Here is a 12,998-nt window from a genome sequence, read left to right on the forward strand (position 1 = left end):
CGCCATTAGAATTCAGCTTCTCGATCCTATTTAGCGTTAAATTGCGGTCGTTCGAGAGCTATCTAGTTTTAACGCAAAGATCGTATCTGACTTTCCCGTCTCGTGTCGAAATTCTATTCTAGTTTAAACAATCGAGAGGAGCTCGATTGCGAAAATTCGCTAAAATCAACAACCACACTCGTTCTTTTTGCAACTTTATGAGAAAATTTCCCTTTTCAAGTACGCATTCTTACTCGCTTTCATTCGCTTGAGACACAAAATAATTCAGTCGGATCCTTATGTCATTTGCCATTAAATACGAATAATTATAAAGATTATTATTTGGCGTCGACAGATGAGACCATAGCAGAGAGATATATACGATATAAAAATAGTAATCACACACTAACAAATAAATCGCAGAGCGGTGAAAATATAAAATATAATAAATAACAACTACGTGATGCAATTTAAATCAATACATAAATAAATCTAATTAGCGCGTGAGCACACAGAGTTGTCAATAATTGTTCGACACGTCGCGATACGCTCGGAAACGAAAAGAATATTCGAAATAAGAGAGTAAAACTAGCCAGTTTGGAAAATTTAAACATATATATTTAAGGAGAAACTATTAATTATATAATATATAATTATAATAATCAAAGTTCCTTTTTCTTTCAATGCGATTTATCATTTGCTCAAATACATGTTTAATTTTGTTCACGCATATGTACTAGTATGCATAGATATCACAGAGATATTTCATTGCATTTTGTTTCCGAGCGTTTTTCGACGCGTCGAGAATTAACAAAAGCCTCGATTAAATGAACAATGTCGTTTCAACGTGGCAGAAAATACTATATTGACCAAAGTATAGCGTATACATCGCAAATCATATAATATATATATGGCAGAACGCAACCAAGTTGTTACAAGAAAAAAACGCGTGCACTCACAAAACGACCAGCGCGAGACTTTTCCGAGACCCGGACCTTCTGGTCTGGATCTTTTTCGCAGCGGGCGGCGTCGTAGAAAAATATATCGATCCGCGAATTCTCGGCGTCGCATTTACCGCTAATTTCCGATCGTCTTGCACAAGTTTTAGATACAGATTCCTGAAATTCCTGGATAAAGAAAATCGAATATTCAGATTCGATTGAATCCGCGACAGAGCTTTTAGCGCTAAAGGCGCGACGAGACGCAGAATGTCAAATTGTTTTTTTTTCTTTCTTTACAGGACAATTTCATCTCGAGAGAATTATCTATTGCGTTAATCTATAATATTATTATATCGTATCGATCAAATATACACTTGTGTGTCTTTATTTTTGTGCTCATATTTTAGACTTTAGTCATTTTGCGTGCAATGAAGAGAAAAAGAGAAAGAGAGAGAAAGAGCGAAGAAAAATGCAGATTGATGTCATAGTATAAAACGTAAAAGAGAATATGTATTTTCTATTTTTCAACGAACGACTCAATAGTGGCCAACTCGTGCATCAACGCATATAAATTAAATAAAATTAATAAAATTAAATTACAATAAAATTCCTAAAATTGGCATGTTTCTAAAGATAAATATTTCTTTTAATATTTATATAGTAATCTATTAATATCTAATAATATAGTAATAAGTATCTATTAATATAGGATATTAAAATAATTAATTAAATAGTTATTACTGTATATTAAATAAATATCTACCAAAATAATAACAAAATTACGTATAAATATGTAGAAAATTGCACATTTTTTAATAAAAAGAAAAAAGCTGGTTTCTTTATTTGCAAGAAGATTGATTTGCGCTTTTCCTGCAACGACCAATTGAATCATGATCGTTATTAATCGCGCCATTTACAGCGATTTCCATACATAAAATTAGCGTTTTCATAACGATAGAGGAAGAGAGCGAACGTACGTATAATGATGCTCGCGTGCAGCGAACGAATGGCGAATTCGCGTGCCTGGTTGGCCACTATTCGGCAGAGAGCAATAGTTCATGCAGTGTATACGAGAGCATGCACGTCAGTCGTGTGTTACTCTACTTAGGCGGTAATGTAAGAGGTAAGTACGAGAATGCTCAGTGGATTCTAGCACGTTGTGCGAGATAGCGATAAAACCAAGATTATATTCGCGGTATTAAAACAAGAGCGACCGCGAATCGTAGTAATCGCGACAGCGAGATTCATAAAAAGAAAAAAAAAAAGAAAAAAGAAAAAACGTCTTTGAAGAAAATCTCCCTCGTATCTTCTTCTGAATCTTAGAAAAATTTCTTTTAAACAATAAATTTCATCAGTGAAAAAAAAAAATAAATAACTACTTTGCCATCGCGATTACCAAAGTGATCTTGCAATTCCCGTCAATTAACTGAATTTTCGTACATCATCTTAATCCGTCGAGTCAAATTCGCACGCGCACAACTATGTACAGTTCCTCAGAAGCACAATGGTACGCGATTCAACTCAAGTCAAAGTAAACGATTACGTTCTAAATAATGAGAAATTATGCTAATGCGAAGCTACGCTGTAGCGACAAACTATTCGCAACGAATCTACAGCTACGAAAGTCTACGCTAATTCGTACGGCGACACGCAGGTGTCAAATAAATAATCATACGCACACGCACACATACAGAGATATCTCGATGCGTTGCCCGTCACAATCAGAATAAATAAGCTCTACGGTTACAATCTAGCTAGCGCGAGTCCGTCGTTCAATCACATCGAGTTCCTAATCAAAGACGTTTGATGAAATCACCGAAGGATCGTATAGGGTCCTTCAATATACATTTGCGTCTCCGAAACTTAATGTTCAACGTCAAAGATTCGATAAGAGGATTCGTCGTTAAAATTAAGATCGCGCAAGCGAGGGGGAGCGCCTCTCGAAACGGACCTCGTCAACGCGATTCCGGAATCTCCCTGCGCTCGTGCACCTCCACATCGACGACGATCGACGTGCTCGATTGCCGAACGCGCGCGCAATCGGAACCACCGTTAACGGTGGTCTCCTGGTGATTCGCGTTCCTGGTTATCCGATCCCGCTGCACCGCCTCGTGGGGAACGTCGGGCCCGTCGGCAGTCTCTTCCAGGGGCTCGTAATGGCCCGGCTTGACCGACGGGGTACGGCTCAGCGGTGCCTGCGACCGTCTCGCTTGCTGCCGCGCGATCGCGTCCTGGCTTACCTTGTTCAGCGCGCGCAGCATGTTGTCCGGCATGTGGTCCTGTATCATCACCGGACTGATCAGCACCTCGTCGAAGTCGCACGGGCCGGCCCACAGCGCCTGGTACACCGGCTCGCGTTTGCTCAACATTTGCCTGGAATTCAACGAGTCAGTCAGTTCATCTCGTATATCTCTATAATTTCTTTCGCGAATCCTCGAAATTATTGTTCATTTTTCATTTTGACATGAATCTTTTTAATATTAACAACGTCATTTCTCTAGTCAATTAGATAGAAAATATAAACAATAAACATTTTACATGTTTTCTGCTCGCTAGAAATAAATTAAAATTTTCCTTTTTAAAAGATTTTAATGTTTTCAGGACAATCACACATATTCTCAGATATTTGTATAAATTTCGAGGATCGTTGATAAAAAAATTGTCATTTCTATACGATTATTATTTAAATCTTTCGCAACTATTTAAAAATTTTGTTTAAATGTCCGCGATAAACATCCTTGACAAAATCTTCACAAAAATCCTCGCGTTTAAATCTTGTTTCATTATGTATTATATATGAATATAGTATTGATTTATATATTGAATATATGTATAAGTATATGAATCGATCAATACTTGATAAATGTACAAACGATTGTAGTATCTCGAATTTTATCATCTTCCAGTGTAATAAGCGAATTTCGTTGTGATAAAAAACGAGGCATCACACATGCGCGTATGCCAGTTTATTTCCTACGAAAATCCAGCTACGAGGTGGAAGCATGCAGCGCTCAGTTTATGAGGACTCTAATCAAAGGACCATAAGTGAAAAAAAAAAAAAAAAAATTGTTTTGTTGGATCGCGATGGACGTACTAGAACTATGAAAAATTACCGAACCAATTCCCTGGCACGGTATATATCATCGGTGTAAAGAGTATTCTATTTCATGCATATATATTATGTGTCCCGAGAAAGATGTACACGAGTGCATAATTTCAATCTCGAAAAGAGAACGGAGCCTCTCCTTCTCTCAGCAATCACGTAGATTTGCATTGCAAATTAAATCGCGACCGAAATCTCTCCAGTTTAATCTCTTCAAGTTTACTGAAAATAAAGCAACGATACGTTATTCCTGTCAAATATTTCTCGTAAGATTGATATATTCGCCTTTTACAATATTAAAGTTTCTAATTTTTTGGCAAATTGAGCAGTTTTTCATTATAAGCGGCATTTACGGTACATAAAACTCCGATACGTCGACTCATACACTTTTCTCGAGATACTTGAGATGAAAACCGTTGCAACTTTCTAGCGATCAACTTTCTAGAATCGAAAGATAGCGCGAGAGGAGGTAACATCCTACGCAATAAATATACGGGATATAGGCCCAAGAGTCGCATGCGCGGGCATATCTCCAAGATGCAACAACCCAGAAGTAGTAGTAGTAGTAGTAGTCCTGAAAATGTATAAACTATCTGATAGACGTACCTCCAACTCGTCTCATACTTCTGCCTAAAAAGAAATACAGGCGCGATTAACTTTTCGTTTTTCTTTTCTTTTGCCGGCGCAAAATTCCTTCGTCTCGCGCGATATAGATAAAGAAACAATTCCTCGCGATCGTTCTCTTCGCAACAAAGAACAAGTTTCAATCAAGCGATACCAAAAAATCAATCAGCAAATAATTGAAGTTAGAAAAAAACAAGTGTATTAAATATATTAAAACGACGTTATAGTCTTTATTGTACGCGAGGCGGATCGTTTAATCTTAGATGATCGTAGCTCAAAGTCGCCGATGCGAATTCAATCTAATTTTAGACAGCGAGTAACACAATTTCAGGAAATACTCGCAATTTATATCCCCGTTTCGGAACAGACGAAGAGAGAGAGAGAGAGAGAGAGAGAGAGAGAGAGAGAGAGAGAGAGAGAGAGAGAGAGAGAGAGAGAGAGAGAGAGAGAGAGAGAGAGAGAGAGAGAGATATATATATATCGAATTAGATTGTTAAGCTGGGTCAACTTACTCGCCCCTGTTCGGATGATGTCGCACCACGTGTATGATTCGTCCCGGCGGGTACAGGGGTCTGTGCAGGGTCAGGGCGATGCTGGAGTCGCTGGGCACGATGGTCTGAGCGCGCGCCCGATCCTTGTCCCGCTGGTATTCGCTGATGCAACCGCCGGCCTCCAGATTCGCCGCCGACGTGGGCGTCGAGCCGCAGCCGCAGCACATCACCGAGCACGCAATCGTCTTCCACTGTTGAATAATTCACCGTAATTAACGATCGAATCTGAATTATATCGATCTACTACGTACTTTCGGATCGACGCTCCTCTTTATAGCGTTGATGAGGTCCGCTCTCAGACTCTCCATCTGCCGGAGTCCGATCCTCGGTACGACGTCCTTGCCCACCACGACGGACGTGATGAATTCCTGACTGTACTGCTGGGCAGGCATGCTGAGCAGTCCACCGGGTGGCCCAAACGAGAAGCACATCAGATCCGGGTAATCTGGTTTCAGTAGGATCGCGAGAATCGCCGCCGTGCCGGCGCCCAACGAATGTCCCACCAGCGTTAATCCGAACTGATGTGTGCCTCTGGAAGGATCCTGCGACGAAATTCGAGACCCACATATTTAAAAAATCTAATTATTTCTGATATATCAACTTTTATCTTCAGTAATTTAATTAATTAAAATATTGACTAAAAAATGTTAACTATATATGCTTTCGAAAATTAGACAATACAGACAGATAAAAAAATACGGGGAAAGATACTTTGTGACAGATTTGGATGTAATTGTTTAATGAAATAAATAAATTCGTATGTAGATTGTCGCGTTGTTTTTTCCATTCTTTTGATTTAATAAATATTTAGCGTCCTATATTTTTTTCCACTTTCGATGAAACGGAAAAATTTCAAAAAAACTCTATTCTGATGGAACAAATTTAGCATACACGCGCGGTTGGATACATTATCTATTCATACGGTACATAAGCTTTATGTTTCGCGCGGAACGGCGAGCTGAAAAATTTAACTGTCTCGAAACGAAATACAGTCGACACGTTGGTGTCAGTTAAATCCACGATAAAAAGGTTACTGGCACATTTCGTTGCGAGAGCGAGAGAGCGTGTGGATGACCTGGATAATGTTTTTTTTTCTTAATACATATTCAGCAGGGATCGATGATATGAGGGGGTGATTTATTTTTTATTGTGTAAAAAAAAAAAAAAAAAAAAAAAAAAAAAAAAAAACAGGAGAAACGCTACATATTAAACGCAAAAGCAAACTCTTCGCGTTCTTCTAACGTGAAATTTTAAATAACGCGCATCGCTCATTATATTAAAAATTACTCGCGTGTCCGATTATTACGAAGATGGCGAGCAGAGCGCGGCGTGATAATTATTCCGGGACTGTCGTTTGCTCCGATAATGAGCGACGAGGCGAGGCTCATTTGCACACGACATTACCCACCTTGGCGCGAGCACGCGCTATGATATCCTCTTCCTGTAACTTCTTGCGTATGTATTCGGCGGCCTGTACCATCCCCTTGTGCCCGAACCAGTCCTCCCTCGGTGGCGACAAAGGCAGTACCTCGCCTTCGGCGTTCAGGTCCGTTAGCACGTCCTTCATGCTTATGGTCCCTCGTATACTGACTACAATCTGCACGAAACGGGGTAATCAAATTATAAAAAAAGAAGAATTGAAGAAAAAAATTACATTCCATAAATTTATAAAAATGTTTTTTTAAAGACTTTTATTTAATTATTAATTATTTATCATTAATAAAGTTATGTAAGTAGAATTTTTAAAATAATATCTCAAATTTTTGTAATAAAAGATAAAAAAAATAAAGTAAGAGAAAGAAAGAGTTTGTTAATTAATACAAAAGGAGGTTGTGCATCAGCTCATGCTAGTAAAATAAAAAATTTATAAAGATTTAAAATATAGGTCGATTTGTAGAATATAGCATAATAATAAATTAAAATTAACATTAATTAAGAGTAATAAGTATAAAATAATAATAGAAGATTACTGCCTCAATAATAATTCTGGAAAAAAGTATAAGATTCGAAGAAACGATAAAGAATATAAAAATATAAAAGACTTAAATTCACATTAATTTACTTCTGCTATTAAAGGCGATAACGAGATTATCTCTAGATGCGATCAACACTTAACGTTGACTCTATCGAAATCTTATTGTAGCTTAATCCAAATGTTGATAGAGGAAACTTTGCTTGTTTACTTAAAAGAGGCAGTTCCGCGGCGACGGTCAATGCGACGATAGCGATGATTAATGAATGATACGCGAGCGAGATAAAACCTGGCCGAGACAAACCTTTCTCTTTGTATAATCGAGCGCGACGAAGAACGGCGTCTCGCCAACGTCGACGTGAAAGGTCGCGTAGACGACCTCGATCTCCCCCAGGTCGAGCATTCTGCTCAGGGCGGCGTAATTGCACCGGCAGCAATTGTCCTCGACGATCGTCGTCTCGTCCTCGTGACGGGCGCCGCATGGGATGCAGCAGCAGCAGCATTGCAACCTACGGGGAAGAGGCAAAGAGTAGATAAACAAGATGATAAAACCCGAGGGCGACAACGAGGCCGAAGTATTTACAGATAAAAAAAAAAAAAAAAAAAAAAAGATCAGCTTATCACGCGAGGGAATATTATATAATTGTACGATAAAAAATATATGCTTTGGATTTAACAATATCTATCTACCTCCACCGATTGTACTCATTTCAAAGTTACAAAGTTACTCGTCGCTGTTATTCGCTCTTCAAACTGTTGACTTGTAAGTTTAATATTCCTCAATCTCCTCTGTCGCGTGTACTTTCTTATTCGCACTTTCTCGCGATATTCCGTAGCAAAGTTTTCTTAGATATGTTTGCATTACAAGTACGCTACGTGTCTGTTTAAGACGAGTTCTACGCGAAAATTCATCTACAATGCTCGATGGCACGGGATTAAGGATGAAGGACGTCCTTTGTTTTAAATAATATGAAATGCTTCGTTCACAAGAACGTTTTAATGTAAATACAATTTAAAGTAAGATTTTCAAGCATAAAATGTCGATAATACTTGTTTTAATTATGATGTACACAAAAAATAAAAATTATTTATTCAAATATTAAAATAATTATTTATTTAAAATATTAAAAATTAATTTATTTAAAATATTATTTTATCAAAATTGAAAAGAATCTTGCGAAAGCAAGTTTTGTTCATGACAGCTCAATTAAATGCATGTTAACTACACAATACCTCGAGGAACCTTATTAATTATTTAGATAATACCTCGAGAAGGATTTACCTGGTGCATAGCTGGCAGAGCTCGATGGAGGGTCCGACGAGGAATATGGGCCAGCCGTAGGCGGCGAGGGCGAAATGCATGTAGTGGATGGCCAACTGAAAGTGGCCCAGATCGCCGTCCTCGGTGAGGGACAGAAACTTGGTGCGCGACGTGACCGGCACCCCCGACAGAAACTCGTACGTGTCGTTCTTGCGCTGCTTCACTATCAGCTCGCGCTCGATCTTCTGGAACTTCCTGAGCAGCACCAGACCGGCCACCACGTCCGAGGGCACCACGTCCAGGTCGCGGAAGAAGTCGCTCAGCAGCCGGGCGATGTCGGCGAATGAATTCTATAAGCAACGTCATTTTCTTCGTCATTTCGGGCTCGGAAATAATCTTCAGTTTTCTTTCTATTTCTTGATATAATTTAATGTATATAATATCTAATACAATCATTTAATAATTAAATAATTGTATTAGATAGATTAAATTATATAAATAATAAATTATATAAAATTAAATTTTAATTATATCTAATATACTTATTAAGATTTTTTATAAAATATTTCATTTCTCAGTTCTGTCTTCAAGATAGACTATGATTAGATATTTTGATTCTCTCTCGAAACAGTATACTTTTGAGTTGTGTCTACAAGACTTATTTTTGTAATTTGTTTCTATACAAAAAAATTATTCTCCGAGAGATTTAATTTAAAATACATAGATGAATTATTCGAAATTAATTTCTTCATGATACTCACTCGATTGCGATCGGAGTTACCCATGCAACAGAACAGCATCCTGCACCTATTGTCCCAGCTGTCCTGGTAGGCGCGTATAACTTTTCTGCAACACGTAACGCAAAACTCATATATACACGCGCGTTTAGATGTTCGCCGAGCGCATAAATCCGAACGGCCGTAAAAATCACACCGGGACGAAATTTCCGGTGGGACATAAAGTCGACGCGGTCGTATAAGAGCGGAGCAATCGTGATTTTTGCTCGGAGAAAGTATTATATCTCGAAAGCGCAATCGTAAGATGCTTTTTTCGCGAAACAATCTTGCTGCTTCGGATATCGCGTCCGAGAGAACTTCATTTATAATAAAGCCAGAATGGGATTTCGCGTTCGCTTATTCCTTATTATATCGGAGAAAGATGTAAGAGTACGAGATAGAAGTTTTAGAGAGATTGAGCAAGCTCTCTTCGGGAAAATTTAAGAGGAAGCAAAATTTTTTTTCTTTTTCATTAAAAAGAGATGATCTTTCTTTTATATCGATAATAAAATAAAATTGACACAGAATAATTGCGAAACATACGTCGTGAATTGTAAGGGCGGACTCACCGTTGTCGCCAATTTCGGTTTCTGCTGCCGCTGCGTTTATAGTGCAATCTGGCCCCCCTTGACTCCGCCTCCCTCATGCTGCGTTGATACTTCTTCATCTTTACCCAGGACCTGCCGGCTGCGTCGTACGTGCACCAGATAGTCACCATCATCAACGCCAGCAGGCACCAGTTCGATATCACCAAACCTAGTCGGTCGTCGCAAATTTACGAGAGAGTTTTCCATTTTTTTATTTTTTGATATTGATTTACAGTCGGAAATTAAATTTCGTAGATTGGAGTTTTTTTTTGGTGTGTAAAATAACGAATACTTGTGCATGACCGAAAAATGTGAATATGTATTTCGTCAAAGGCAGCTGTTACTGATATACAAAAAAAAAGGGCGGCTTCTCTTTGCATTTTTATGATAACTATACATTTTCAAGTTTTAATTGGCAACGATATTTTTACACGTACATTTTTATTGAAGATTCCAAAAAATTTATTTTTATAAGAAAGTGTTATCGAATACATATGCATATTTCATGAATTTGTTTAATTAATTTGCCTAGATTTAATTGTGTCTTTATATGTGTGATATGGATATATGTATCGCGTGTTAAACTTAGAATAATATCTATCTTAACAGTTTATAAATTTTTCTCGTGTCTCTCGCAATGTGCAAAACTCACCTAACAAGACATCTTTAGCTTGGTCCACTCGACAGGTTTGATAATAACGCGCTAACCAAGTAACACCTGCGCACAGCCATCCGGTCTCCACCAACACCAAGACTAGAAACAAATCCCCCCGTAAAATCCCGGGTCGTAATCGTATTTTCTTTTAACTTTCCGAGCGAAATAACATTTTTAATTAATCGGTAAGCGGACTCATCCCTCTAAAAGCCGACGTTAAAAAAATTAAGACTATGCGCAAAGAAAAAAGAAAAGGAAAACTACGTCTCTCGAGAAAATTTTAAATCTCTCACCCTTATGCCTACATCTCGTTTATGCTCGTCGAGCTTACGCGAAAGCTCTCTTCATATAATAAACGAGGAAGCGCGATTGACGTAACTTTGCGCGCCGGATGGGAAAAAAAAGATCGAAGCGATCGGCGACAAAAGCTTCCTTCGGCATCGCAGGGAGCTTCAACAGAGACGCGGATACGCGCTGTCTTCCGAAGCGGAAACGCGTTTCCGTGCCTTAAACAAACACGATTGACCCAGTTGCGACAATAACCGCGACTGTCTCGGTTCGAGACACATCCGGAAGACACATCGTCGCGAAGGATTAACAAAATAGATTCGAGTCGAGCTATAGCCACATCGCTTCAACTCTCGATGTTCGTATTGTCAGTACATGTTTTGACAATTAAGAACCTGAACTAAAATTTAATGTACATTCTTCAATGAGAGATAGAAAGAAAAATTGTATTCCCTTCGATAAAATTTACTTTATAAATAATAATATCAAAATAATAATAATAATATAAATATATTAATAATAATAAAATATTGAAATATTGAAAATATAAGATATAAATTTATGAATGTGCGTTAGAGATGCAAAGAAATTATTATTTGCCATTTAATTACATTCTTTGAATTCCCAATTAAAAATATTCGCATAAATTCTCAATATTAAAAATATCTGCGTAATTAAGGTCTCTTTAAAACTCTCATTACGTAAAGTTCGTATTCGTCCAACTTTATCATTAAGAGCGAATGTGGCGGTACGATGATGTTTCTCTTTAATTTAATTAATTCAAATATTTCACGAAGTATCGTGAAGAATTTATACAATCTAATGAACGCGAGGAAGCCGGAAAAATAATTAACCGATAAATTGCAATACCGGGGAGTTTAATATCGCATCTCACTCTATTTACATTCGACTGACGTTAAACGATAATTGAATCGCGGAGTTCATCTCGCGCTATTTAACGATCGGATGAAAAATGAGCCGAGAACGTAAAAGAGTGCTTGAGTGAAATGATGGCGCTGCAAATTTTAATAAAAACCTTAAAATGGAAAAATAAATCTCATCTTAGGAACGTGCAAAAACACAAAGATATAAAAAAACGAAAAGCGAAAAAAATGCACGGAAATAAAGTTAAAACTAATAATAAAAGCCAGAAAAGAAAACTAGAGAATACTGAAAAAATTGAAAAATATCGTCGGAAGATATACACGGTATATACATAAGAGAAACGCAAACGCAAGCGACAAATATTACGATTGTCATCAAACCATTTCATCAATATGTTTCATGTTGATGGTCTCTCAATATTAGTCTACAGAAGTTGTAACAGTATTTTGTCGACAGCGTCGACATATCGGGAATCGCGTGAAAGGATTATAAAAGAGCCGTATCGCGTGAAATGTAACGAGATGTTCCTGTGGCAAATTTGTATTCAATGTAACGAGTCATTTTATTTTCTTTCCATGATGGAAGAAAGATGTAAAAATTAAGACAATGCTTTCCTATATTTCGAAAAATATCTAAGATATAATTATTTCAATAAAAATTATAAAAATAAATTTCTTTATAAAAAGAGAAAAAAAAGGACATCACGCAAGAGGGAAAAACATTCTCTGCGCCAAATGCGTCGTTCTCGAAACATGATTTTCGACTACGTTTCGATTGTTTTATACCCCGCCCCGCTTCGATAGACAGGTCTAACTACGGATAAACAAGAGTGTGGGATAAATATAGTATACTCACACAACCGGATGTAAAGGAAGTATTGCATCGGCGCCCTCGCCGCAGTGTCCAGGATGCTGCCCCTCGTTGCCAGAAAGCAGATGAAAAATTCCACGGCTACGCAGGCCACGAAGAGGCTCTCGTATCCGATCATGTACTCCCACAGGAGAAGAATGCAGGGGACGCTACGATCCCATTCGAGAATCCCCAGTAGAATTCCCAGCACCGTCAGCCTGTTGGACCCATAAAGAGATTCCTTTAAGACAGCGGAATGCGAGATAAATATACTCGAGAACCTAGTTCCGGCGCGATAAACGGCGGAAACCATCCTGAAATTATGTATCAGCTGTGCACATTTCCAGTTTACATGATCCGAGAGACATCAACCGATCCCTCGCCTAACATTTAACGATTTTATCCTTTAATATAAATTATATAATATAAATTCAAATTCCAAGATAGTGTATATTTAAATATTTTCTCAAGCATCTCCTCTTCTTTTACCCCATCCCTAGTTTTATGTAATCCTCCATTCACTAATC

General features: G+C 37.9%; 1 protein-coding gene across 9 annotated transcripts in view; it reads right to left on the reverse strand.

Moving 5' to 3' along the window:
* Inae (inactivation no afterpotential E) overlaps window positions 1–12,998 on the reverse strand; it is a 53,564-nt gene that overhangs the window by 6,239 nt on the left and 34,327 nt on the right. For 4 of the 9 annotated variants that reach the window (XM_083055914.1, XM_083055912.1, XM_083055919.1 and 1 more), the window contains exons 3-13: window positions 12,478–12,712; window positions 10,447–10,548; window positions 9,777–9,963; window positions 9,193–9,277; window positions 8,453–8,781; window positions 7,475–7,679; window positions 6,607–6,795; window positions 5,450–5,740; window positions 5,160–5,389; window positions 4,630–4,653; window positions 3,161–3,293 (exon numbers count right to left, since the gene is read on the reverse strand). In XM_083055914.1, the coding sequence (XP_082912040.1) occupies window positions 3,161–3,293; window positions 4,630–4,653; window positions 5,160–5,389; window positions 5,450–5,740; window positions 6,607–6,795; window positions 7,475–7,679; window positions 8,453–8,781; window positions 9,193–9,277; window positions 9,777–9,963; window positions 10,447–10,548; window positions 12,478–12,712 (2,010 nt within the window). The remainder of the gene's footprint in view (window positions 1–3,160; window positions 3,294–4,629; window positions 4,654–5,159; window positions 5,390–5,449; window positions 5,741–6,606; window positions 6,796–7,474; window positions 7,680–8,452; window positions 8,782–9,192; window positions 9,278–9,776; window positions 9,964–10,446; window positions 10,549–12,477; window positions 12,713–12,998) is intronic. The other 5 variants (XM_083055918.1, XM_083055916.1, XM_083055917.1 and 2 more) reach the window with 2 other exon arrangements.

The sequence above is a fragment of the Prenolepis imparis genome, unplaced genomic scaffold (assembly GCF_030444845.1).
Source record: "Prenolepis imparis isolate NDT839.2.m4 unplaced genomic scaffold, iyPreImpa1.0 SCAF_15, whole genome shotgun sequence".
Taxonomy (NCBI): domain Eukaryota; kingdom Metazoa; phylum Arthropoda; class Insecta; order Hymenoptera; family Formicidae; genus Prenolepis; species Prenolepis imparis.